Source organism: Phacochoerus africanus, chromosome 5 (genome assembly GCF_016906955.1).
Source record: "Phacochoerus africanus isolate WHEZ1 chromosome 5, ROS_Pafr_v1, whole genome shotgun sequence".
Classification (NCBI taxonomy): domain Eukaryota; kingdom Metazoa; phylum Chordata; class Mammalia; order Artiodactyla; family Suidae; genus Phacochoerus; species Phacochoerus africanus.
In genome coordinates this window covers 77,401,868-77,414,070 of record NC_062548.1, presented here as the reverse complement: position 1 = coordinate 77,414,070, position 12,203 = coordinate 77,401,868, and the positions used below count along the sequence as shown (strand labels likewise).

At 39.1% G+C, this 12,203-nt stretch overlaps 1 protein-coding gene across 3 annotated transcripts in view; it reads right to left on the bottom strand.

Annotated features, from left to right (window-relative positions):
* The window catches only part of GFPT1 (glutamine--fructose-6-phosphate transaminase 1), a 56,555-nt gene that overhangs the window by 23,781 nt on the left and 20,571 nt on the right, over positions 1–12,203 (bottom strand). For 2 of the 3 annotated variants that reach the window (XM_047781881.1, XM_047781882.1), the window contains 6 exons: positions 11,940–11,998; positions 10,873–11,007; positions 9,402–9,463; positions 7,896–7,975; positions 2,321–2,426; positions 212–375 (listed from right to left, as the gene is read on the bottom strand). In XM_047781881.1, coding sequence (XP_047637837.1) covers positions 212–375; positions 2,321–2,426; positions 7,896–7,975; positions 9,402–9,463; positions 10,873–11,007; positions 11,940–11,998 — 606 coding nt within the window. Of the gene's footprint in view, positions 1–211; positions 376–2,320; positions 2,427–7,640; positions 7,695–7,895; positions 7,976–9,401; positions 9,464–10,872; positions 11,008–11,939; positions 11,999–12,203 lie in introns of all 3 variants that reach the window. The other variant, XM_047781883.1, reaches the window with a different exon arrangement.

Genomic DNA, 12,203 nt, shown 5'->3' with positions numbered 1-12,203 from the left:
AATTGAATTCTTTTTTAATGTTAGAAACAATAAATGATGAATCAGTGTGAAAGAGTACTGTCAAACCAGCAGATAATTCCTCTACAGAATCAATCCCTCTTTCCGGGGTTATCCTTTCACTGAACTGTTTTATCAGATTCCTACTCCAGGACAGGAAGGAGAGCGCCTCCTCTGTATCAGGTCACTGAGCCCTAACAGGACAAAAACTCACCCTTCATGATCTGCTGCAGCTCCATCTGGAGGGTCTGCACAGCACGTCCAGGGTGATCTCCCGCAGTCCGTTTAATTCGATGGATAGAAAGACGGCCGTCTACCACTGCTGCGACATCATCATCTTCAAGAAAGATGACGCGATTGGTGTGTTCTATGACAGCACTATCAAATGTTCAGGGAGACAGTACAATCAATGTTCAAGGTTGATTATTATAAATAAAACTATTATTAGCACAAAAGGACCAAATTTAAATACACTATCATCCTGCAGGAGCTCTGAGAACTTTCTTGTTACCAATGCCTTTCCCTACAGGGACGTGAAGGAGGGGGTGGTCACTGTGGACAATGAAGAAAAGGAACTCTGTGCAGCAACCTAAACCCAACTTAGATTAGACCAGACTGGAAAGAGTGGCTATTTCCTCCTCAGTCTACCTATCACCAAGTCGTCCAATTTCAACTCCTAAACATTTCCCAGGGCTTCTCTCTATGTCCACCACCAGAAACCAGTTCAAGCTCCTGGCTGGACTACTGCAGCAACCTCCTAACTTCCACCCACATTCCCTCCAACCACGCTCCATCCAGTCTCCATTTCTACGAAAAGGCATATCAAAAGGCAACTCTAATCAAGATTTCTCCCTTACCCAACAAACCACTTGACAGTTTCTCTTTAGCTCTTAGGTAAACAACAAAGTGGCTTTACTAGGACCTGTACCTTTTTCTCTGGCCTCATCTCCCACCCAAGTTCCTCTCTCCATTCCAGCCATGCTCACATCCATCCCAAACTCTCACAGGCTGGTCCATTTGCAGAGAAGGAATGTTTCTTTCTTTCACCTCTTCACCTAATTAACTCCTAATAGCTCCTTAACCCTCAGTTCAAGCATCATTCTGTTAAAGAAATGTACCCACAAGAGGGTCAAGTCACCCTGTTAGAAGCATCTGGAGCTCTTGTCACGGCTGCAAATCTATACTTGGTGACCACTGACTAAAGTCTTTTCTCCCATTAAGAAAGAGCTCCTTAAGGACAAGTAACATTTTTATTCTTACTCACCATTACCTCCTCAGCCCAGCACTCGGCTTTGCTGGAGTGTTCAATATGAATGCATGGTAAATGAAAAAAGCTGGGATGCTTCTGCAACTTCCACTTTATTTAAGTCAAAACTGTCAGCTCGGGGATAAACCTACTTACTAACAGCAACAATGCTTCTTAGCACCAGCAACACACCTTATACACTTATAAACTTTACACCCCCTACTTTCAGGCACAATGAATAATGACTCAAATACCTGTTGGCAATTTGAATGATTCCATTTTATCCTCACTGCTATTTGCATTTCATTTATAAATGCCTCTAAGCATTCCACTGCATTTTCTCTCAAAATGTCTTAGTCTAATGCTATTTCCTATATAAAAGTGATTTAGATGCCAATTATTTCTGAATTAAAAATATGTGTCCACATTGGACTAAAATGACAATATAGGTTAGCAATTACATTATAATTGGTATGATCCTAAGCCATTCTACTCTCCAATCTAAAATTTCTCCTTACAAGGAATTTCTGTCATGGCGCAGTGGTTAACGAATCCGACTAGGAGCCATGAGGTTGTGGGTTCCATCCCTGGCCTCGCTCAGTGAGTTAAGGATCCGGCATTGCCGTGAGCTGTGGTATAGGTTGCAGGCATGGCTCTGATCCCACGTTGCTGTGGCTCTGGTGTAGGCCAGCAGCAACAGCTCTGATTAGACCCCTAGCCTGGGAATCTCCATTTGCAGCGGGTGTGGCGCTAAAAAGGACAAAAGACAAAAAAAAAAATCTCCTTACAAAACCTGGGTTAAGACTCTAAAAAAAAAAAAAAAAAAAAAAAAACCATGACTTCAGTAAGTACACTGGAACAAGTCTCAAGATTGGCTCTTCTTTGTAAACTGACCTACATTACTCTGAATTGAGAAAAAGTGTTCCAGAATCCCATCTCCAAAAAAAGTCACCTTCACATCCTTAATTAAAGTTCTTCTGTACAGCATGACGACATTTATACAACATGACGTGTTGGTTTCCTGGAGCATGATTAGTTTTACTAAAAACTCTCTCGCAATCAACCAAGGAAGCTCACCTTGCATCAGAAGCAAAGTAATACTCCACTGCTTTTTCTTCAACAGGGAAAAGACAAGTTGTGCTGTCCACACGAGAGAGATTGCAGCTTCCTTTCTTATCCTTGCCTAGAGCATAGAGTTAACAAGATCAGCAGTAGAAAACCATGGCCAATATAGACATATACATAGTTTTCTACTAAATCAACAAAAACCCCGTAGCAACACAAAATAATTTCAGCAACTGTTCAATGCCAGGTAGATCACCCTATTTCCATGCAAAAAGCCAACAAGAACGAAGGGCATAGAGTGAAGCAACTATCAAAGAGCGTGGCAGATACAGTGCTATGTTATGCGTTTTTTAATGTAATATTTCTTTTCCAGGTAAAAGGCAAATAATTAATGTCACTAATTTTAATGTAGGACTAATCTTAATTTAACTTTATACAAAAAACTCAATAGAAATAATACATATGTTTGTATATTTAAACTTACTAAAAATTACATTAAAAATAACAAAATTGTGCAATGAAAAGTAAAATGAAGGCTAGTGGCATACTTTTGTTACCTCATAATAAAACTTCTCTAGATTTTAACAGTAAATCAGCATAACAAATCAAGGTTCAGGCTACACGAATTCCAATTTTAAAACAAAACAAAAATACTTAGAAAGAACTCTCTAGTCATGTTATATCATAAGTGGCACCTCCTGCTAAGACTGGAACTATAAACCCAGAACCTCTCCTTTCTTAAAACTGGGTTTTCTAACATGTCTTTTAAGTCAAGATAAAGTATAGTCCTTTTGCAATGATCACATTTTTTAATTCTGGTACTTTAGAATTCTGGCATCTCAATCTGTCAAACCGTTGATGAAGGATTTTTTTTTCCTTTTTGCTTACTCACAACTAAAGCCAAAACTGAAAAGCATAATGAAGTTTGATGAATTAGCCAAATACAGAAAATATCTATTAATTGAAGACTATGTAAATGTCACAGTGACCAAAAAACATCTTTCTCCAAGATCAAGATGAGGCAGGAGACAGAGGGACTTCAGGATAGACAACTGCAACCAGCCTGTATTTAGACTTCCTGAGGCAGGAGACGGTGGACTTTAGGATAGACATTTACAATCAGCCACCTATCTATACTACAAGATAGAAATAACAACAGGCACAAGGCAAATAAGTGGCACTTGTCTTCTGTGAACTTGTTAAACAATGGTGACAACAGGATCAGAAGAGGGGCTAAGCCCGGCTTGGGCAGAACAAAGAGGTCAGGTACTCCCCATTCTCAGCACCAGGGAGACCCCCAACTACACATAAACAGAGTGAGCCTTCTGGGTCAGAAAGGGCAGGGGTGCCAGGCCATAATAAGTCTGGATAACCTTCCCACCATGCTCTGCTTTAGAATCCATCTTGGCCAAAAGTTCCGCATGCAGATCAGGGGAGGGCCCTAGATCTGGTCAGGTGTGAAAGATAAAACAGGTTAATTGGCCAAAGGAAGACAAAGACCCGGAAGAAGTGTCCTATGGAAGTAATTTAAAGCCCCTCTCCTGCACGCTCCTCATTCAGGGGACGCCCGCACCCTCACTTCTCCTTTGGGGGTATATTACTCTTTACCTCTGCCTTAGATAAAAAGATCAATACTCTATTTCTGTGCTCTCCCACACGTCATACTGTGTTTCTAACTATAAACTTTATATACCTGTTTTTACAGTCTTTGCCTCCTTGGAACTTTCTTGCTTTCAATGGGGGTAAGAATCAGGGCAATTCTACTTCTAGCCTCTGGCTGGTCTAGTGCCTAGGATTCCTGGTTTTCATCCAGGCTGCCCAGGTTCAATTTCTGAGCAAAGAATGAGGATCTCACTTCAAGCCATCACCCACTGCTGCCTCTCCGAAATCAAAGACACAGTGGCCCTTATAACCAATGGACAAAATGGCAGAGAATACCACAAATATACTGGTAAAAACTCCTATGTGTCCATTCTTTATGGGCTTGGTAACATGCATCCAAAATTCTCCACAATCCATGATTATTTGGTGTGTTTTAGGTATGAAAATAAAACAGTTCTTCCCATCCAAATTCGACAACAAAAAAGATACCACACTTTAAAAAATAAATATCAGGGAGTTCCCGTTGTGGCGCAGTGGTTAACGAATCCGACTAGGAACCATGAGGTTGCAGGTTCGACCCCTGCCCTTGCTCAGTGGGTTAATGATCCGGCGTTGCCATGAGCTGTGGTGTAGGTTGCAGACGCGGCTCGGATCGCGCATTGCTGTGGCTCTGGTGTAGGCCAGTGGCTACAGCTCCGATTCGACCCCTAGCCTGGGAACCTCCACATGCCATGAGAGCGGCCCAAAGAAATAGCAAAAAGACCAAAAAAAAGAAAAAAAAAAATCAGGAGTTTCCATTGTGGCTCAGTGGTAACGAATCCAACCGGTATCCATGAGGATGTCAGTTCAATCCCTGGCCCTGCTCAGTGGGTTAAGGATCCAGTGTTGTCCTGAGCTGCAGTGTAGTCACAGACAAGGCTCGGATCCCATGTGGCTATGGTTGTAGCGTAGCTCCGATTCGACGCTTAGCCTGTGAGCTTCCATATGCTGAGGGTGCAGCCCTAAAAAAATAAATAAATAATATGTATAAGATGACATCCCAGAGAAGATAACACCATAGAGAGATAAAACAAGTCAGTGTTTGCCAGGGGCTGGGTACGGTGACAAGGGTGACTACAGAGGGGTAGCTGGACAAAACTTTTTTTTAGGGCATGAATTATTTACCTTGATTGTGGAGGTGGTTATACAACTATCTGTGTTTGACAGAACTCATGATTTTGCACCTCAAAAGAGTGAACTTTACGTATGTTAAAAAGTGAATTAAAAAACAGGCAAAAGGAAAAAAGACAAGACTTGGAGTTCCGGGAAGGGGCGGGGTAGGTGGGGGAGCAGAGTGGGATGGATGGGCATTTGGGGGCTTTGGGGATGCAAACTATTATATTTGGAGTGGAAGGACAATGGGATCCTACCACACAGCACAAGAAAATGTGTGTGACTGGGTCACTTTGTTGTACAACAGAACTTGACGAAACATTGTACATCAACTATACTTTAATAATAATGAAATCTTTGGAGTTCCTGTTGTGGCGCAGTGGTTAACGAATCCAACTAGAAACCATGAGGTTGCGGGTTCGATCCCTGGCCTTGCTCAGTGGGTTAAGGATCCGGCATTGCTGTGAGCTGTGGTGTCGGTTGTGGACGCGGCTCGGATCCTGTGTTGCTGTGGCTCTGGCATAGGCCAGTGGCTACAGCTCCAATTCGACCCCTAGCCTGGGAACCTCCATGTGCCAAGGGAGCGGCCCAAGAAATGGCAGAAAGACAAAAATAATAATAATAATAATAATAATGAAATTTTTAAAAAAATGGGCAAAAGGATAGGCCAGCACTACATTTTTAAAATAAATACAACCAGATTTGGTTTTAAAATGTCCTACTGGGATTGAGTTTCACCATATTCTTTCTTGCAATATTGGTTATTTTATTCTTCAAGTAACAAGGCATATCTAATTACAACACTTGGAAAAATTTGAGGTATCATTGCACACTTAGATGAAAAGAACATTACTACTTGATATCTGTAGGACTCTTACAATCTGTGAAATGTCTTCCCATCTGCTGGTTATCTCATCTGATTTAAGTGGAATACAATTATTAGCATCCCGCTTTATTTGGTTCAATGGTTACACCTGAAGGCAAAAGACCAAAAGCCGGCCCAGTGTCCTTCCCTTCACAAGCTTCTTCAATAAGAGGCTGCACTTTTCAAACTACACCCTGCTGAGCCACATATTATCTAGCTCCCAGGAGCTGAGGAAACCAGGGTTACTAAAACACAACCCCTCATCTCAAAAAGATCTGTCTTGTGATAGATTTTTCTTCCAGCTTAAGACCTTAACCAGTGTTCTTCCATTGCTTCTAAAAACAGCCTAGGACAATGTACAAGGTAAAATATAAGTAGTATATACACAAGCAGAATTATTAACAGAAATCTGGAACTCTGGATCCAAAGACTAGTTTTTCTTCTGAAAAGGTAAGGAAGGGGAGGAAGAAAATAAAGTCCAACATCTCAGGATAGAAGGCTATTTAAAGAATTAACTTTCTGCTCTAGATAGCCACTATCTAAAGATAAATAGGTTTAGAGTACTTTGATCAATCTTTTCCAAGAATTATGCATTAATAACACGGGTTTCAACTGCCTGAATTTAAAGCAAACAAACACACCATTTTTTGCCTAAGTATATCAGCAAAATGATCCAGTTTGAATAGGTGAAAAGATAAACTTCAAAATAAGCATTTTTTTAAAAATTCCAAATTCAAGGAGTTCCCGTCGTGGCGCAGTGGTTAACGAATCCGACTAGGAACCATGAGGTTGCAGGTTCGGTCCCTGCCCTTGCTCAGTGGGTTAACGATCCGGCGTTGCCATGAGCTGTAGTGTAGGTTGCAGACGCGGCTCAGATCCTGCGTTGCTGTGGCTCTGGCGTAGGCCGGTGGCTACAGCTCTGACTAGACCCCTAGCCTGGGAACCTCCATTAGCCGCAGGAGCAGCCCAAGAAATGGCAAAAAGACAGAAAAAAAAAATCCAAATTCAAACAAAGCCAATCAAGATATGGAACTTAAAAGTAAATTGTTATGCATAAAATAAAATCCATGTAAAAATATTTCAGTTAAAAGTAGGGCTAAATTATTCAAAAAACTACACAGAGTTCAATCTATAAATGCCTTGCACAATGCTGTTTTCCTAATCTTAGCATCTTATTTATTATAAATGTATCCTACATGGTTTTATTTTATTTTATTTTAGTCTTTTTCAGGGCCGCACCCACAGCACATGGAGGTTTCCAGGCTAGGGGTCGAATCTGAGCTATAGCTGCCAGCCTACACCACAGCTCACAGCGATGCTAGATCCTTAACCCACTGAGTGAGGCCAGGGATTGACCCTGCAACCTCATGGTTCCTAGTCAGGTTTGTTAACCACTGAGCCAAGATGGGAACTCCTATCCTACATGATTTTAATTTAAAACAAAGAAAAAAAACTTCACTATTCCCACTATTTTCTTAAATTTCAGTGTTTTTTAAAGAAACAAATTATTAAAAGCAGTTTTCTAAATGCCAAAAGCAGACAGACAAAATATACTCTGCAAATTAGAAAAATAACGTCAAAATATGTTTCCCCATAAAATAAGCACATTTTTAGAGGCCCAGCACATTCATTCACTCCAAGAACAAAGAATTAGTAAAGAATGAACAAAAGAGGATAAGATTCCTCCCCATCCATGCAGAATGCATTTCCCACCTCTTTCTCCCTGTGATCCCCACCGTGTGAATTTTGATCCAATCTGAGTCCTAGCTAAGGATATACAACAGAAGAAAATTCTACTCGTCAGAGAAATCACAAAAACAAATCCTTTTTATGTCTAGACAGAACTATATATATATGAATGGATCTGACCAAAGGGGCATTTATTCAATTTAGGGAAAACAATTCTTTAGATTTCCTGCATTCAAATGATACATTTTCCCCCTGGCATGATGTAGGAATAGTTTTTACCTGTTCTGTAGAGTATTGGAATGTGATCAGTAGAGAGCTTATGTTCACTTCGTACACCAATCAATAGAGGGCTACCTCGTCTGTTAGGATAAAATTAAAGAGAATTAATCCATTTCATAAATAACACAGTAATGATACGACATCTAAATATGATAAGGGAACATTCTTCAAATAATGTTTAAATTCTCTAAGTTCAACCTCAAATATAACAAAAGAATACCACAAACAGAATTTTTTTAAAAAATATTCAGTACAGAGGTCAACAAACTATGACCTACAGTCTACACTTGTCTATTTTCACTGGAACACAGCCATGCCCATTCTTCACATTTTCTGCAGCTGCTTTCACACTACAACAGCAAAACTGAGTGACTACCAAAGAGGCAATATGGCCCAGAAAGCCTAAAATATTTATTCTCTGGCCTGTTAGAGAAAAAGTTGCAGACCCCTATTCTATTACAATGTGTAAGAAAATGTTCTCCTTTTCAATGTTAAATGGAAACTTTCTTTTGATATATGAGCAATATTTGAATGTCCTAGAACAACATTTAATTGTTCTAAAAAGGACTTCATGATTAGGCTTGAATACCCTAGCAAAAGTGGTAATGATACAATTATCTAGGATTCTGTCTAGAATACACAGTTCCAAAAGATATGGATATTCTACAGAATAATCAATATCCAAAATCAACAAAGTAACAATGGTGCCCCACTACAGACAAAAGACCAATTATATATGCCAAAATGTATTTGCTTTGTAAAGCGATTCTGTTACATTGAAGAGTGGTAAATAAACAGAAAAAAGAGCACATCAAAATAAATGCAGTTGGCTTCCCATATGCCTGAGCTCCACATCTGTGGATTGAACCAAATAGGGATTAAAAATATTTGGAGAGTAGTTCCCACTGTGGTATAGTGGGTTAAGAATCCCACTGCAATAGCTTGGGTCACTGCAGAAGTGTGGACTCAATCCCCAGCCCAGCACAGTGAATTAAAGGATCCGTTGCTACAGCTGCGGTATAGGTCACAGCTGTGGCAACTTCCATACGCCACGGGTGTGGCCATAAAATTTTTTAAAAATTAAAAAAAAAAAGGAAATATTTTGGGGAAAAAAATTTCAGAAAGTTCCAAAAAACAAAATTGAATTTGCCACACTGGCAACTATTTATATAGCATTTGCATCATATTTACAACTATTTACATAACACATTGTATTAGGTATTACAAGCAATCCAGAGATGATTTAAAGTGTACAGGAGTATATGCATAGGTTAAATGAAAATACAATGCTATTTTATATAGGGAATTTGAGCATCTGTGGATTTGGGTATTCACCAGGGTCCTGGAACCAATCCCCCAGAGATAACAAGGGATGACTCATAAAAATATCTCTTACGGGCAGAAACTTGATAGTGAAGGGTCATTTATAGTGTACAGAGAATAAGTTTATAATTGAAAAGTTTCAAAATACACATAATTATTAGTCATCATTAAATTTATATATACCTTGTGCCAACTGCTTGGCCAGGAAAATGAACACTTTTAAACACAAGTGCAAAAGCACCTTCCTATGGAGGGGAAAAAAAAGGTATTAGCAATACATATTATAATCAATTATCAAGTGTGAAATACCTCATATGTACTCGCTTCAGCAGAGAAATTTTTTGTTCACACAACTGCTTTTTGCACTAGGTTATAAATACGTCTAATTTTTAGGTAAACACTTAATCCTGAGCTTTGCTATATCCAAAACTCAAGCTTTAACCAAGCCCACTCTTGAAATAGACTCAACAGATAATAGCTCCAAAACAGACCATTTTAAAAGCCATCTTTGCACACACTCCTGACATTTCTCAATAGGTACTTCGTATCTCCCGTATTACGCATTAGCAGGGTAAGGACAGAATCAGAAATGATCCCAAGCTCCATAGCCAAAACCCATTCTCTGGCCCAGTAATTTTACACCACTGTTAACTTTCATTCATTTTGATCTTGAGAGTAGTTCCATATAACTATGTGTGTGTGTGTGTGTGTACAGTTATAACTATATAACTGAATAAGGTAGGAGAGGGAAGGAATAGAACAAACAAGGTTATACGATGAATAGAAACAAGAAAAGAATGAATAAGGTAGGAGAGGGAAGGAATAGAACAAACAAGGTTATACGATGAATAGAAACAAGAAAAGGCTCAGAAGGACACTACTCTGCCTTGAGCAAAGGGAAAGAACAGGCCTATATTCTCCAACTTCCTGACACATCTTTTTGCTGCAGACATCGTAAGATCTGGATGGAGATGGGAGATGAGGCTGGACCTTCATAAAGAAGTAAAGGGCTTTTAAACAGAAAGCTAAAGCTGTAAGTGGGCTAGGGGGGAGATGGAAGTCATGAAGTATTTGGACCTTTGGGAATCTCTTAGATACCTTTAATCTTTCATTAGAGCAACTGGGATGAGATCAAAAACAACACCACTTTTCTTTTGGGCTGAGAAGTAATTTTCTGTAGAGGTATAGGGCCAAGGAAAAGTCCCCACAAGGAAAAATAAGTGGACTACTGGCTTGGAGACATGCAGACATTATCCCAGAATAACGAGTGTGCATTTCGCTGAAGCTACTTGTGCTAAGTTATTGACCGGGAAGAACACCTGCATGAGCAGGAAGTGAGAAAGCGATGAATCCCTGTCAGTACTGTGTACATGTTTGTGTGCAGTGTGTATGGGTTTGTGTGGGGGTATGAATAGTTTTTGGACAAACTGTTTGATTTTGGATAATTTTCAATTCCCATGGCACTGAACTATGGTGAAAGAAGTAAAATCATTAAAACAACAGCCTCTCAAAATTATTCAAGTTCAACAGTTATAGCTGGGAAATAAAAGCAAAAAGACTTAAGAAATCAGCACAGTTCCTGCTTATTAGTTATTTTTAAGCATTTATTGTGAGCACAGTTGGCACTAATATCTTTAAAAGTGTGGTTTAATACCAATTGTTGGATGACTCTCTCCACCAAGGTAGTAAAACTGGTGTCTTGACTTTCCCGATTGTCATACATGTATTTAACAAGCTTGGCAATTGTCTCTGTGTCTGTTTCAGACTCAAAGTCATAGCCTTTGCTTTCCTATAATTAGAAAGAAAAAAAAATTTTTTTAACCTTTAAGGAAACATTCATAACACACAAATCTTTTCTACAGAATTTTTTCCTCAAAAATCTCATTAATAACTTCTAGTCCTTTTTTGACCACCATACCCCAATTACCCACTGTTCAAAATCAAGGTCACCATTTAATTATGGTGAACCCAAAATGGTGAGGTGTTCCCTGTGACAAATATACAATTATGATTATATAACTCTATATATGTCCTATGTGAAGTAAATTTTAAAAGAATTAAAATATAATAAATATATAACATTCACAAAACACTAATTCCATAATGAATATAAGGATTCTTCCTTTAATATTTCACTGTCCAATATCATGGCCATTGGCTATATGTGGCTATTTAAAGTGATTAAACGGAAATAAAATCTCAAATTCAGTCCTTCATTCATCCCAGCTCAACAGCCACATGTGGACAATGGCTCCCATACTGGGGTGGCACATGTCTGGAAGTTTTCCATTGCTGTGGAAAGCTGAGCTGGACGGCTCTCAGAGGGCACTCACGAAGGTCATCATCATTATCGCTACTACACAGTACTGAGCTACGAGGGCACAGAGCCTTCATTCAGTCTGTCTGGAGTCTTCTGACATGCTCTAGCATCTTTTAAAAATGACAAACAGGGTCTCTCACAAGGCAAAAAACATCCTCCCCAAACTCCAATTTTATTTAAGCTTTTGGGTCACTTATAACAAAGCCAAATAATTATTTTCTTGCCATATAAGAAACAAAAATGTTCCACAGTCAACAAAGAAAAGCCCAGCAAACCACCATACCCTTTTAACTGCCTAGGAATTACCTGATCACACCCAGACAGGATTTACTGCACACCCTAACAAACAACCTCACTGCTCTTGTTACACGTATTCTCAAAGACTGGTAGGCTTCACTTACCAAAAACTTTTTCAAGTCTTTGTAGTTGGTAATGATTCCATTGTGAATAACAATAAATTCTAAAAGAGACACAAGTATTGATGACAAGAAATTATAGGTCTAATGAATACTATAAATAGCCATTACTATTAACAGATATTCCTCAAGTTAAAAAATTGTTACATAATATATTTAAGTGTATTACAGATGTAATCAAGTATTATCTACTTTCCACCATCGGATTATCCTCAGGTAGATCAGTAGCACAGTTCATACGGAGAAGGA